This window comes from Phymastichus coffea, unplaced genomic scaffold (genome assembly GCF_024137745.1).
Source record: "Phymastichus coffea isolate CEN01 unplaced genomic scaffold, Cenicafe_Pcof_1.1 PCOF00004, whole genome shotgun sequence".
NCBI classification, from domain to species: domain Eukaryota; kingdom Metazoa; phylum Arthropoda; class Insecta; order Hymenoptera; family Eulophidae; genus Phymastichus; species Phymastichus coffea.
The window spans coordinates 707,413-721,455 of NW_026706815.1; the positions used below are offsets into that span (position 1 = coordinate 707,413).

General features: G+C 34.4%; 1 protein-coding gene across 1 annotated transcript in view; it reads left to right on the top strand.

Moving 5' to 3' along the window:
• The first annotated feature begins 374 nt into the window (after window positions 1–374).
• LOC131666951 (putative uncharacterized protein DDB_G0282133) overlaps window positions 375–14,043 on the top strand; it is a 1,302,717-nt gene continuing 1,289,048 nt past the window's right edge. Inside the window, exon 1 of the mRNA XM_058940077.1 lies at window positions 375–1,014. Within this exon, the coding sequence (XP_058796060.1) occupies window positions 993–1,014 (22 nt within the window). The 5' untranslated portion in view covers window positions 375–992. The remainder of the gene's footprint in view (window positions 1,015–14,043) is intronic.

Genomic DNA, 14,043 nt, shown 5'->3' on the forward strand with positions numbered 1-14,043 from the left:
TTTTTTATAATAATAAATATTACATTTAATATATCTATGTATAATTATTATTAATATAATTTTTTTTAGTTTTAGATTGTTCATAGACTAATGTATTGAATTATGTATTTATCAAATAAGTATTATGTTTGACATCATCCTTCTTCCTCCTCCTTCTTAAAAATATAATTAAGAAAACAAATAATTTAGAACTTCAAAAAATAGAATAGAAGCAGTGGATCACAGTTTTTGTTTTACACAAATTGTTTATTAGAATGTTCGAACATTAGGATAAACAAATTTACCTTTCGGTAGAATTCGGAAATTTTCGTTGATCCTCGGTTTAGCGCCGGCGCTCTTCGGTAGTGGTCGACATTCCATCATGTCAGAAAATTATTACGTACATTTATAGGTAAATAGTGATATTTAAAATACTCAGTTACAATAAAATTTAATTTCGGCTAATTCTTATGTAACTGTGTAGAAAGCCATGTTACATAGCGAGAGTCAAATGAAAATAAAAATGGTTCTTTTAGCTTAAAACAAAACACATGAAAAGAAAAATGAGAAAAAAAACCAAACATTTCTATTGTAATAAAGGGAAAAAATGAAAAAGAAAGAGAGAAAAACAAACAGAAACATAAGTACTGAAATGTGGAAGAAACGGGAGTGATAATGAATAATAAAATATATTTGTGTACGGAATATGGTAGCTTTATTCTAATATTGAAAGTTTTTAGTTTCGATTAAAAATTCAATTAAATGATAAAACAATTGAATGGTTGATTTTATAACAAAATTCAAAAAAAGAAAAAAATGAATGAAGTGAAATTTGTAACTCAAATATTTAAGGGATTTTTATTTGAGTGATAGAAATATCTCAACAAATATAATAGTATCGGATTTTAACTAATTGAAATGTGTGATGCTGTGCTTTTATTGAATATATTTGTGCAATATCTATATTCTTAATTAACAATCCATATCAATTATCTTGAATATACATCAAAACTATGTCTCTTCTTAGCATTACAGGTACTATGTTCAATATTAATCTAATATAAATATTATAACTTCTATTCAAGATTTAAAACTTTGATTGTGTCGGTTAGTTGTTATGTTTGTAAATTTCATCTATTATTTAAAAAATTTTTCTAAGAGTAAAAATTAAGATGTCTGTTACTGAAGCGGTATTGTTTGGCATCAATATAAACGTATAATTGTTTATCTCTAAATAATATTAAAACTATTTGATAGAAATATGAATGTATTACTTATCGCTTCTTCACGTGTGTGTGAGTGCGTATATGTGTGTAAAAATCAAAGCAACAATAAATATATTACATTTATTAAAATCCTAAAGTTATTAATTAGAAACTAGTCTATTTCAATGAACATTATTTCTTCGAAGAGAAAGTTACCCTCGGTATAAATGACAAAAATAACTATAAACTTCGAGATTTTTTTTTCAAAAAAACTATACTGTATGTTTATTTCAAATTTTATTAATAATTTATTGACATTTGGAAAATAAACGCAGAATCTATTTTTTGATAACGAGTATTGGATTAATATTTTTATTAAAATTAAATGCGTATTGAAATTAAATCTAACACAGATTTGATCGAAGATAAATAAATAACAAAAAATTTTTTTAATAACTAAGGATTGGATGTTTGAACTTTTATTCCAATATTACCTTATAGAAAGCTTTATATCTTCTGTAGCTTTCTGGCGGAAGATACAAAACGAAATTTTCTGTTATTAAAATCTTGTCGATTTACTTTATTTAGAAATTAAAAAGATTCAAATAAAACGGTCATTATTAAAAAAAAGTCATCTACTAATATAATTTTGTGCTATATGACATAAATAAGAGAAATTTGTTAAATTTACTTGCATAGGTGCAGTGCAAGGGCCTGTATACAAAGTGATTATTTAAAATATTCAATTCATGTACCTGTAATAACTGCCTGGTTGAAAAAATCCTTCCGAAAATTCCGACTGTATTTCCGCGTGGATATTTAGCTTGATGTCCATTAGCATTCAAATGAATTTTATATGGATTTTACGTGGATTTCCAATGGAATCAAATAGATTTTTTGTTATTCTAATTATCAAAATCGTCGCTTTGTAAAATTAATTTATTTTAATAACTTTTTTATTTATCAAAATTTTAATAAAGTAAATTAATCCGAACGTGGCTGGAACTCGGGAACTTTTGCTTTAGTCTAAATATCTTCTGTCTGAGCTATTTTTTCAAATGGATTTTAATAAGTATATTTCACGTACAGTCAGTGGAAATTGATTCTATCTACCCATTCCAATATGCTTGTGCTATGTGGTAACGTTGCACACCAAACTATAAGAGTAGTGCTGAATTCTGCCATGCCGACCGAAGGAATTTTATCGACCAAATAATGTTAATTAATAAGGTAAAAATTAACTATTTATTGAGTATATGAAATCAGAGAATTGTACTTACTGCTTCATGAATAAAGTTTATTCACTAAAAAATTTTTATACTTGAAAAAAATTTTTTACTTGAAAAATATTTGCTTGAGCAGGCAACAATTTTGAGGATGTTTTTGCGTTTTTCACTCATAATAATATTGTTGCAGAACTTGATAATTCAAGAATACAAAACTAATTCGGTGAAAAAAAAATTGTTTGAATTAACTCCATTTTCAAGCAACATGCAGAGGCAAGAGTGTCGGACTATATGTCCACAGGCGTCAATCAGACTGACAAATATTTCTCGTTTTTCGCGATTCTCAACGTATCGAAAGTATAATGGGTTGGGTTCTGTAATTATAATGAAATATCGTGAAAGAAACATGTCGGTGAAACGCTTCAACGCAAACGCTTCAACGCCGTCATCTACCAGTGTAAAATCTAATCGACTCGACAAGGCTTCGCCGCCTTACCAAAATTATTTACAATTTGCAAGTTAGATCACAAAGAAGATGCAGTGGCGTGAATACCGTAACATTTCATGCATTGACGTCGATTATTCCTTTTAGTTTTTCCCGTGACAGCCACATGCAGCGTGCATTTTTGCAAAGAACGGCCAGAAGGTTCCCCCCTCCCCTACTGAGTTAATCTGATGTGGCGTGCGTTCTCCCACCCCCCTGCTCTACTGTACTATGCGTGCGTTCTACGCACTCCCACCTCTCCTATACTATGCTAATGTGCTCTGACGCGCGTCCTCTGCACTTCCCCCTCTCCCAGCCTACTGATTTGATTCCTATGCACTGTGTGCTGATGTGTTCTGACGCAACGTGCGTTCTCTGCACTTCCCCCTCCCTCCTTCTCCTTCTCTCTCTCTCCTCGTGATCTGATGTATTCTCGATGCGCGCGCGCATTCTGTGTTACACGTATTGATTTTTTATTGTGTGTGTGTGTGTGTTAAATTTTTGAATTTATCGGAAAAAAACGGACGGATCGGGGGATCGAACGCGCGTCCTCCGGATCCGCAGGCCGATGCTCTACCGCTAGAGCTACAGCCACTGTTACTACGGGCAATACGGTATTGCGTATACTAGCTACACGATTGATATGTGGGGGGCGGCGACGGCGGCGGCGGTGCCGCCAGCGGCTGCTGCTGGGAAGGACCAAAGCGCTAATACATCCAAATGATAATAAATTTTAATAAATATACTAATTATAATAAATATTATACATAAATATTTATTATAATTGGTATATAACGAATAATAATAATTTTTTTGATGTTCAATGTGCGCGCGTGTGTGTGCGTACATGTGTGTCTCATCTACCGAAGATGGTTTTATAGAAAAAAACGTGCAAGTACCTGCTTACTTTCTTTTATTTGTAGACTTCGTGGTTGTAAGCTACAATAAATAGCACAGTGTAAGAATTATCGAATCATTCATGAACCAGCATTCCAATAAAATGGATCGCTACTCTAAAGTAAAGTACTCTCGTCTTATACAGAAAGACCCGGACGAAAAGAAGAACAAAAGAATCATCGACATGGAAACAAAGTATTTCCAAATTTTCGAGCAATACAAAAAATTTTCCTGAACAAAAAGGCTATCAGCAGTTGAATAACGAAAAGAAGAAATAATAATCATATGTATACATGTTATCATTGTACACCACCTCAACTAATAAATAAACATTTTTTTCATCCAAAATCTATGTTGTATAAATTTTTTTTGTAGATAAAAAAATATAAAATTTATTATGAAAAAGATAAACTGCTGCTGCTGTCATCGTCAGAGTCAGCGAAGAAATTCGCTTTTGTTGGATGGTTTAATAAAAAAATAAAAGAATATTTTTTTTGTATCAATTGAAACAAAAATTTTTTATTGATAAAAAATATATCTTATTCTACATGTTCTTAAAAAATACATATTATTCTACAAAGTATTTACTTAAAAAACAAAATCACTATAGAAATCTTTCAACGACTTCATCGCTCTCTTCCCAATCCATACAACAGCCATCGATATAAAACTTTTTCATTAATTTAACGTTTTGAAGGGCACATGTCGTTACGTATTTGCCGTTATGATTAGGGCACACGGTAACTGATTTTAATTTTTCGAATAGTGAATAGTCCTAATCATTCAAATCGAAAACTTTCAGGCTATATCGTTCTAATCACTCTTTTTTCAAATCTCCGGAAACGAAAATTTTTGTGGCATCTTTGAGTGTATCTGTGATGATGAATTTATGCTCTTCGTATTTATAATCGCCAGAGTTCCATGTTAATCCATGATAGTAGAGTTCTAACCAGAGATTTTCTCGCTTATATTTCTCCGTTAGTCTTCGCCATGGAAAGGGAGGTTTGAACAGGCATACGAGCGGTTCGTCGTTGTAGTTAAGTGGAAGTATCGCTAATTCTTTCACAGCATAAGTTTTGCCAGGCATCATGAAGCCTTGCATATCCACTACGTACTCCATTGCGATAGAAAGCTACTACTGAGCTGCTTGAGGAAAGAGTCAATTCTTTAATACCCTTCCCCCCTCTCCTAAATAAGTTTCTTCACATCTCCATTTATCGGATTATACTGAACGATGCGATCGTGTACAATAAGACAATACGCTGTAGTTCCTTCGGGAATAATTTCTCTGGTTTCGAACTCCAAGCACACATCTACTGGAGCAGTCTTTAATGATTCGTTTTGTTTCGAACAGTCAATCACTACGAGTGGCATGTAATTTTTATATTCGAGATTTTGAGCATCGGTTCGGCATCTTTACCGTAGTATACGTTTTGAAAATTGGCATACATATCGTACAACATTGCGTACTGGTTTTTACTGAAATCAATGTTGAGATTACCGTATGGATAGCACTGAGAGTTGAGGTACAGTTTAACATTTCTGATGTTACAATGATCAAATATACTAGCGTTAGAGTTTGGTTCATTTTTTCGATTGGTTTAGAAGGATAAGATGACGTAGCGTGATTTCTCCAACTGATTTGTCGTTTTAACTGTCCAGACGTGATTTGTGTTTGTATGCAACGCTGGATATTCGTACAGTTCCCAACTACGAAAACTCATTAAAATACTTCGTTCGCTTTTTAGAAAGTCTAGTAGACGTATTTTCTTTGTATTCGATGCAGTCACATAGAGCATAAGCCATTCGAGACGTGTTACATTAATCTTGAATTCTTCGTAAGTTTTAACGTCGGCCACGGTCTTCTTCGTTTGATAAACTGTATTTAAATCAGTACTCGATTTTACGAGAATTAATTCATGTTTTATATTCATTAGCACTTTGCGATAGTCCTCAGCGAATCCAAGTATGAAGCTCAGGAGGAATCAAAATGTCAAAGTCGCCATTCGCATTAGTTATTTTACGGTCCTCTTGTTTTAAGGTATTTATCCATCCGGCATTTTCGGCAATCAAGGTTTGACTTGGAGTGAGAGATAACCAGTTCTTCATAACGGTTGTGAGACCAATGTTTTTACATTTATCTATTTCTATAGCATTCAGCTCATACCTGATTTCTACAAACATGTGACAAATGGCATTATTAACAAAATCAGTATTCGTTAACAAAGTTTTATTGTTGCTGCGTAATCGTCCACAAATATGTAACGAGCTGCGAGATGATAAAAGGCACAAGTCTTGATGTTGAATTGATATACGAATCTCGTAACTATTTTTGAACGATGGATTGGTGTAAGATTGATGAGCGTGGATCTCGTAATGAGTCAAAGATTCATCGAAGACGACAGGTGACTGTATTTCTAGAATATTCTCCATTATTTTGTTGAAAGCAGCAGCAAAAAAAAAAGTTAGGCAATTTATTTTCCACCTGGAACCACTCTTAACCCAAGACTTTTTAGGAACTTTATGCTTTGACGCGTTAAAGCTTTCGCTTTCCGATGACGATTGATGACTGGAGTTCGTCGTGTTGACGTTTTCAATTTCAGTCGACGACTGATGATGAGTTTGCATTTTTCAATGCTTATATAGCCTCTACCACTCTTTGAATCGTAAGCAATTCCCATTATACGCTTTTGAGGTGTAATCTGATGGTTATGACTTCATCGCGAAAATTAATTAAATTTCCGTCTTGATCGACAATGCGTAATTGTAAATAATCTATAGACTTTTTCGTAACTGGAAGATAAATCACGTGAGAGGGAATTTCAATAATTTTATATCCAGGCGGTACTGCTGGAAAAAATTCGTGAATATCATGAACGGTGTTTCCGTTCAAGTAAGCTCCAGCGGTTATATTACACTCGACTCTCACAGCGTTCACTCTGAGAATACTGACGGGTAGATCAGAATTGTGAGAAACGTTTGCCTCTAATGTACGTTGTGCACGGTGTTCTGTAGACAATTTAAATGAATCGGTCTCCCACCCCGCCGATTCTTGCGTCATTATGTTTCTTATATCATATACAATGAGAATTAAGTTGATTCAAAATCGCGAATGATACACTTTTTGTGAAAAACAAATAAAAGCGTTTTTTATAAAAAAAAAATGTAAAGTATCATTTTACGGATTCAAATTAATTAAAAAAAACATGCTTACAATGACAAATGTAGGCGCATATTCATATAGATATGTACATCGTACACATATTTACGCATACACACACAGATATATATATATATATATATATATATATATATATATATATATATAGTGTGTATATATATATATAAAATCAATTAATCATTATATATAATACACAGGCCTAATTTCAGCAATCATAATTCAAATAGCAAGTAATAATTGAACACCATTTTATTTTGATCCTGATGGGTATTTCTGTTTTTGTATGTCGTAAAAAGTAGTTTGATTTAAAGCGTGATAACTATAGCCCTACTTAATCAAATTAATTATAAATCCACTCATTCTAAAGGGTAAAATGAGAGCTTTAAAATGAATCATAACACGTCAAAAAATTTGTTTCCGGTAAAAAGCTACAGCGGTTTCTGTAAATGGCAAAATATCTACATAACGTACGGTACGGGCCCTAACTCAAGAAATGGCTATCAAAGTATCATTTTTGTTCTATTTTTTATAACTAATGTTTTCTTTTTTTACAATACAGAATTGTATAAATTACTTTTTATAATAATACGTATTACATTAGGTCTAGTTTTAACTTAGTAAAAAGAAATTTTATGATTAATTTGCGTAGAGTTGGTAAGTATTTATCCCATTAATACTCAAGCCGAATCTGGTAGAGATAGCCTTGAAATAACTATTGAGTTCATGTTATAGCTCAAAAATAATTTACACCTGTTTTTTCTTTTTGCATTTCCAATTGTTTATAAAAAGTTATTTAAACAAATTGACAAAAGTTCTAGTTTTTTGATAATCTATTTATGGCAATCGATTCTACGGGAAAAACCAAGGCGAAAACCTCTTTAGCCTTTTATCATACAATTGTAATTAGAAATCAGAAACCAGTTTCCATCATTTGAATTTTACGAACCGAATGTGAACTAAAAATAACTTGAAAAAGATTTTCTATGGTTGTACTGAAATAATCACACCATCAGTAGAAATTCCTCATAATTTTATAATTCTTTCTAATTTTCATTCCTATCTTCATTTCAAATGTAAATCGACTAAATAGTTCGGTGTCATATACTATTTCGACGATAGCTTGTCACTCACAATCAGTGAAATAGAAGACCATTCTATTATATTGAATAAATTACTGATTTTGTTCTTTTTATATGCTTCAATATAAAACTATAATACCATAACGAGGCGAACAATTGCTGATTTGAATGAGATGGTTGACGGTGATGATATAGATGGTGACCATCATGTTGATTTCTTGCATTTCTTCCAACAGAGCATGAGAGCTCAGATGAAGGTTCAAGTAATGAAGAAGAATATACTTCACTTCGGTCGCTTCCTACAGGATCGTATGAACATATAAAGAATTCTTATACTAGTGACCAGAAGTTACTAGAACCGAATCATAAGTATGATTGGCGTGATAATGCTTTGAATTATGACGATCTTCCAGATGATGACTATGATCTTTCATCTATTTCATCATTTTACTCAAAAAGTTCTTTGGAATTGTTTGAACTCTTTTTTTCTCAATCAATGAAAAACTTTATTAGAGAAGCTACTTCCGAAAACAACTTTGAATTAACCAATGATGATTTAACCGATTCATCGTGATCATTATGATTACTATAGTCAATTCTAGGAAAAAGCAGTCTGACTATTGGTCCAACAAACGACTTTTGCAGTGTCCAATAATAAAAGAACTTATGCCAAAGGAAAAATTTGTAAAAATAAAAAAAAAACATTAGGATTTATAAACTTCAAGACAAAGATGAAAAAGATAAAGTCTGGAAAGTCAGATATTTATTTAAATTATTTAGGGAAAATCGTATGAGATATGGATTTTTTGATTATAATTTGTCAATTGACGAAGTTATGGTCAAATATTTTGGAAGATTTAGCATCAAGCAATGCATTAGGAACAAACCTATAAGATTTGTGATAAAGCTATGGGCACTATGTTCTTCAGATGGATATATATATGATTTAGATATATATATACGGGCAAGTTTGGTACTGAATCTGAAAATCCTTTAGCTTCTGTTTGTTTGGGATCGAGAGTGATTATCAAATTACTTCAAAGGTTCCTGGAGACGGTTAAAAATGAAAATCTGGCAAAATATCATTTGTTTTTTGCACTTCTTTACATCTACAGATCTCATGATTCACTTAAGAAATATTGGATTATCGGCTACAGGAACTGTTCGTCAAAATCGCGTCAAAGCAAAAATCGATGTGTCAAAGAAAGCTGATAGAGGAACCACTATCTCAGTTCATGAAGCCAATTCAAAACTGAATTACATAACGGTGATGAACTCAAAACCTGTATCAGTTCTCTCAACTAAATACGGAGATGAACAGAAAGTTGAAATAAAAAGATGGCATAATAAAACTAAGCAAAAAATTCTCTTTACTCAAGCTTTCTCAATGTATAATAGGCACATGGGTGGAGTAGACTTACACGACCAGCATTGTAATGCACTTATGCCTACAATCCGAAGCAAAAAATGGACGTGGTGTCTCTTCATGAGACTTATTCAAGCTTCATTAGCTAATGCTACTGTTATTTACAATAAACTCCATCCAGATGAGAAGAAAGGTTCAAAAGATATTGTGGAGGAAGTTTGTGAATATTATATTAAAAAACTCGAAAATACTCATCGACCCAAACGACAGAAAAAAGTTAAAACTCCGACAGAGGAACATCAGATAAAGGTTGGGAAACGTAGAAAGTGTGACAACGAAAATTGTTCAGTATTGACTGAATATTGTTGTTCAAAATGTGATATTTATTTTTGCAAAACTCACGGAGAAAATCATTCGTAATTGTTTTTAAGGATCTGTTTTGAAGAAAGTAGTTCTTTTACCCATAATGATTAACAAAAACAGTTGGGTCGAAAAAAATAATGTTAGAGAGGTTTTTGTCAGCATCACTTCTCAGTTTCAAATTGTTTATAACGAATATACACCAACAAAATCGAGTCTGACAAGAAAATCTTACAGAGGTTTTCGCCTTGGTTTTTCCCGTAGAATCGATTGCCGTAAATAGTGTCTCAAAAAACTAAAACTTTTGTCAATTTGTTTAAATTACTTTTTATAAACAATTGGAAATGCAAAAAGAAAAAACACGTATAAATTAGTTTTGATCTATAACATGAACTCAATAGTTATTTCAAGGCTATCTCTACCAGATTCGGCTTGGGTATTAATGGGTTAATTTGTTTTAAGAATTTTTATTTTTTTTGAAAGGATGAATATAACTGCGTAGAACATTTTTATTCAAAGATAAAACTAGGAAAAGAGATATAATTTTTAAAGCACATAATCAGCGAGTCATTAAAATTTTTTGAAGATAATCAAGCGGTATGGACTTATACACTCGTTCTTCTTTGTTATTTTTTTTGTTTCTACTTTGTCGTTGTTCTCTTTTCTTATATATTTTGTAACGGAGAATTCCGGACGTACCCGTCTGGGTTGCTCGCGACCGTTCGCACAAATTATTTATTCGGGGATTCGGGAAGCAAAAGACGTTCTCACGACTGAATAACGCGTCGAGCATAAACACGTTAAACGCACAGATTCGAAGTCGGGATGAGGAGTGATACAGCGGCGAATAAACACAACAGCGGATTAACACACTAGTCTTTTAATTGTCAACAATCGATTACAATACGGTGACCTCGGACTTATATACTACGAGCGGTACAATAACAAACGCGAACGCGAAGGTGAATCGGTAGCTGGGTAGCCGGCCGACCCCCTTGCGAAAACTAAATACTATAACAAATGCCCAATAAACACTTTTCGCCGATAGACTATCAACGGGTAGCCAGCAGGTCTGCCGTACTACCAGCCATAAACTGGCGCCCAAACATGCAAGAGAGAGAGAGACAAGAGAAAAATACGACACCGACCTCGACCTTCAGCCTCTCCGACGGCTAGAGCGCTCTGCACCGTGACGTCACTGGTGTGCTCCTCGTTGACCGTCTCGCTGGTATTTTCTTTTTATCGTCGCTATTTTCCTCCTTCTCGTCCTCTCGTCCGTTGATTGTTGTTGCTGTTGTCTTCGCCGCCTCTTTATCGTTTGGTACTGCAGCACGTCCAGACTGCTCGCGCGCGCACCCGCGCACCTCGCCGGTTACCCACACGCACAGGTGCCGGGTATACTCCGGGACACGGCTGGGTGCGACCCAGTCTCACGCTCCAATACTCGTCCGCGCACCGGGCGTGTATCCGAAACGAATGATCGTCGACGAGGTCACGGGGCCAACTTGAAAAAACCGTAACCGTCGGTTTTTTCCGCGCGCACGACTTCCTCTGCTTATCGCTTAGCAGACACTCTCCGAATTTTTCGCGGCAATTCGCAATTCGAGCGCTCTCTCTCTCTCTCTCTCTTCTTCTGCGCCATCTGCATCGCTCCAGTCGTCAGCTTAGCCCGTGTTCAGCACCTCGTAAACAAAAGGTCCAAGCGTGAGTGTGTGTACCAACCGCACACACTCTCGGCGCACGGACATTTGCGAGAGCTAAACGGACGAGATCGGCCTAGCCGAGATTCTCCGTTACAATTTTACCAAATTAGAGTTTATATTTATTTGAAAAGATAATATTATTAATTACAATTGTAATGAACAAATATTGTCTAAAGCGTGCGTGGCTAGTAATGAACAATAGCAATCTGCCATCATATGTTCGTCCCATTTACCCTGATACTTTTACTACATTTTAGATATATCCTGATGAAAACGTTTTTCTTACTCTTCGCTGTAATCTCCGAAATTTTCAAGGAAATAATTAAGGTGGAATTCAAGGAAAAAAATTTTAAACTCATATTGCAATCTAAAATTTGAAAATTGCTTATCATATCTGTGACAATTTTCTCATAGTTTTTGTCCTTCTGATTTTCTAAGAATTTTGAATAACTTCTTTGTAACCTAACCACGCTTTTTTCTCTTTTTCATCCATTTTATTTATAAAAACGTCATCCTTAATAATTTTCCTAATCTGTGGTCCATTGAAAATTCCATTATTCGACTTAACATCAGAAATTTTAGGAAATTGGCATCCTAATTATACAAAACATTAATCTTCTTTATCAAATACTTTCACGAATTGTTTTATTAGCCCCAGTTTTATGGGAAAAGGTGGAAAAAATATTTTTTCAGGCTTTACCAGTTACAAGTTTTTTTTCAATAGTATTATTTTTTCAGGTTCAAATCCTTTACGTTTAGACCAGTTTTTGATGATATAATACTTATCTTGAGCTCTACTTTCCCAAAGATGCAATAAACATGGATACTCTATGTATCCACGTTGCTCTCTCAAATGAATAGTAAATATTTTAATATCACTACTGATTCGCTAATCGTGTTCAGAGTTTTTCAATTTTTCTAAAAAAATTTTAATGTTCTGTATTCCTCGTCAAGACTCACAGAGTAAGCTACAGAAATAGAAGTAAAAATGTTTTTGTTGATTAAGAGCTTATAAACTTTTTTTACTAGAATCAATAAAAACTCTCCTCAATATTATCTTCCTTGAGCATTGATACTAGCAGCTCTGTTTTGTCTTTATCAAGACCAAGATATGTAATCAGATAACTTAACCTTTCCTGCGTGTATATTCTGGGCTTTTTCGATACTTTCGCTTCATAGTCTTCTTCGCTGTCATTTGCATATGTGCCATTTTCTGCACCATTATCGACATCTTCTCTATCTTCTTCATCAATAATCATGTTTTTTTTACTTCGTTCTCGATTTACATTAAAAGACTTTGGATTGGGTTGATTACACTATTCACATCTACATAAATTGTTTTTTCACTATTTTTCTTATTAATACCTGTTAAGGGTGAGATTGAACAAGATAAGATTTTAAACGACGAAGTGAATTAAATCAAGTTGAATCCTTTGTTTTATTACGTACACGTGAAAATGAATCATAACTTTTACAAAGAAAACGACGCCGAATAATAATTTAGCACGTAAAAACTGAATCGCCGCGCTCGAGCAACAAGCTAGACGGACTTTTTCTTTTATTCCTGTCAGATTGTAGTCCAAAACAGAACTGCTGGCTGTCTTCATGCACGAAGCACGCAAGGGTCTTCCGAGCACCCCTGCCGCCAATCTTTAGCAGGCCCCACCCCGCTTCGGACCTTGAGAACACGCACTCTTGCACTCCCCCATTTTTTTTCCGCTTCGCTTTCCTTTCTTGCTATGACCGTTTCTCACTCTCTCTCTCTCTCTCTCTTTCTCTCTCTCTCTGCTGCCCGACCGGTCCACAGGTTAGCCATGTGCTATCCCTTGCCGTTTCTTGTGACCTGCAACACCTGGGAGGGTTATTTCCCTCGTGAGGTCTATAGCCTTCAAAGATTCGACTCCTCGAAGCTAAAGATGGGTATCACGGCCACGATGACGCTGTAATGCGCTCGTGCACATCCATACGCAGAGGTAAAGTTGCGAGAGAGTAAAAAAACGAGTCAGCACACACACTCAATTCATCGCTCAGTCTCGTTGTCTCGTTTGCTCGAGGTTTACAAAGTGCGTACATTTAATGATTAAGTGACATAAAGACTTAAATTTCTAAAGCGCGCACAAGTTTACATGAATACTCGCCCTACCGTTCGCTCAACTATAACAACTCTCTCTTATGTCTTGAAAATTTTTTCGCTCGCATTACGAATATGTCCACGGGTGGTCCTCGAGAACAGCCGCGTCTTCCGCGAATATGTCCCGAGTCTTTCGCGCATATATCCCGAGTGTTTCGCGCACACAATTTTCCGAAGTAGGCACTCTTAATAGGCTCCGGCTCTAATCTTGGCATCGGGTTTTCTCCGATCGCTTTACACGTGCGCCTGTTTCCCGACCTTTCTTTTTCTTTCGCGTTTTCAACAATACCACTTATTTGAATAGTAAAAATAGTAGTTTGAATGATTCGATTGCGATTTGTACCATTGAATTGGGCTTTTAAATTTAATATTTTTTGTAATTTTATTTTTATTCCATCGATTTAATGATAACCGATATAAACTGTAACCATA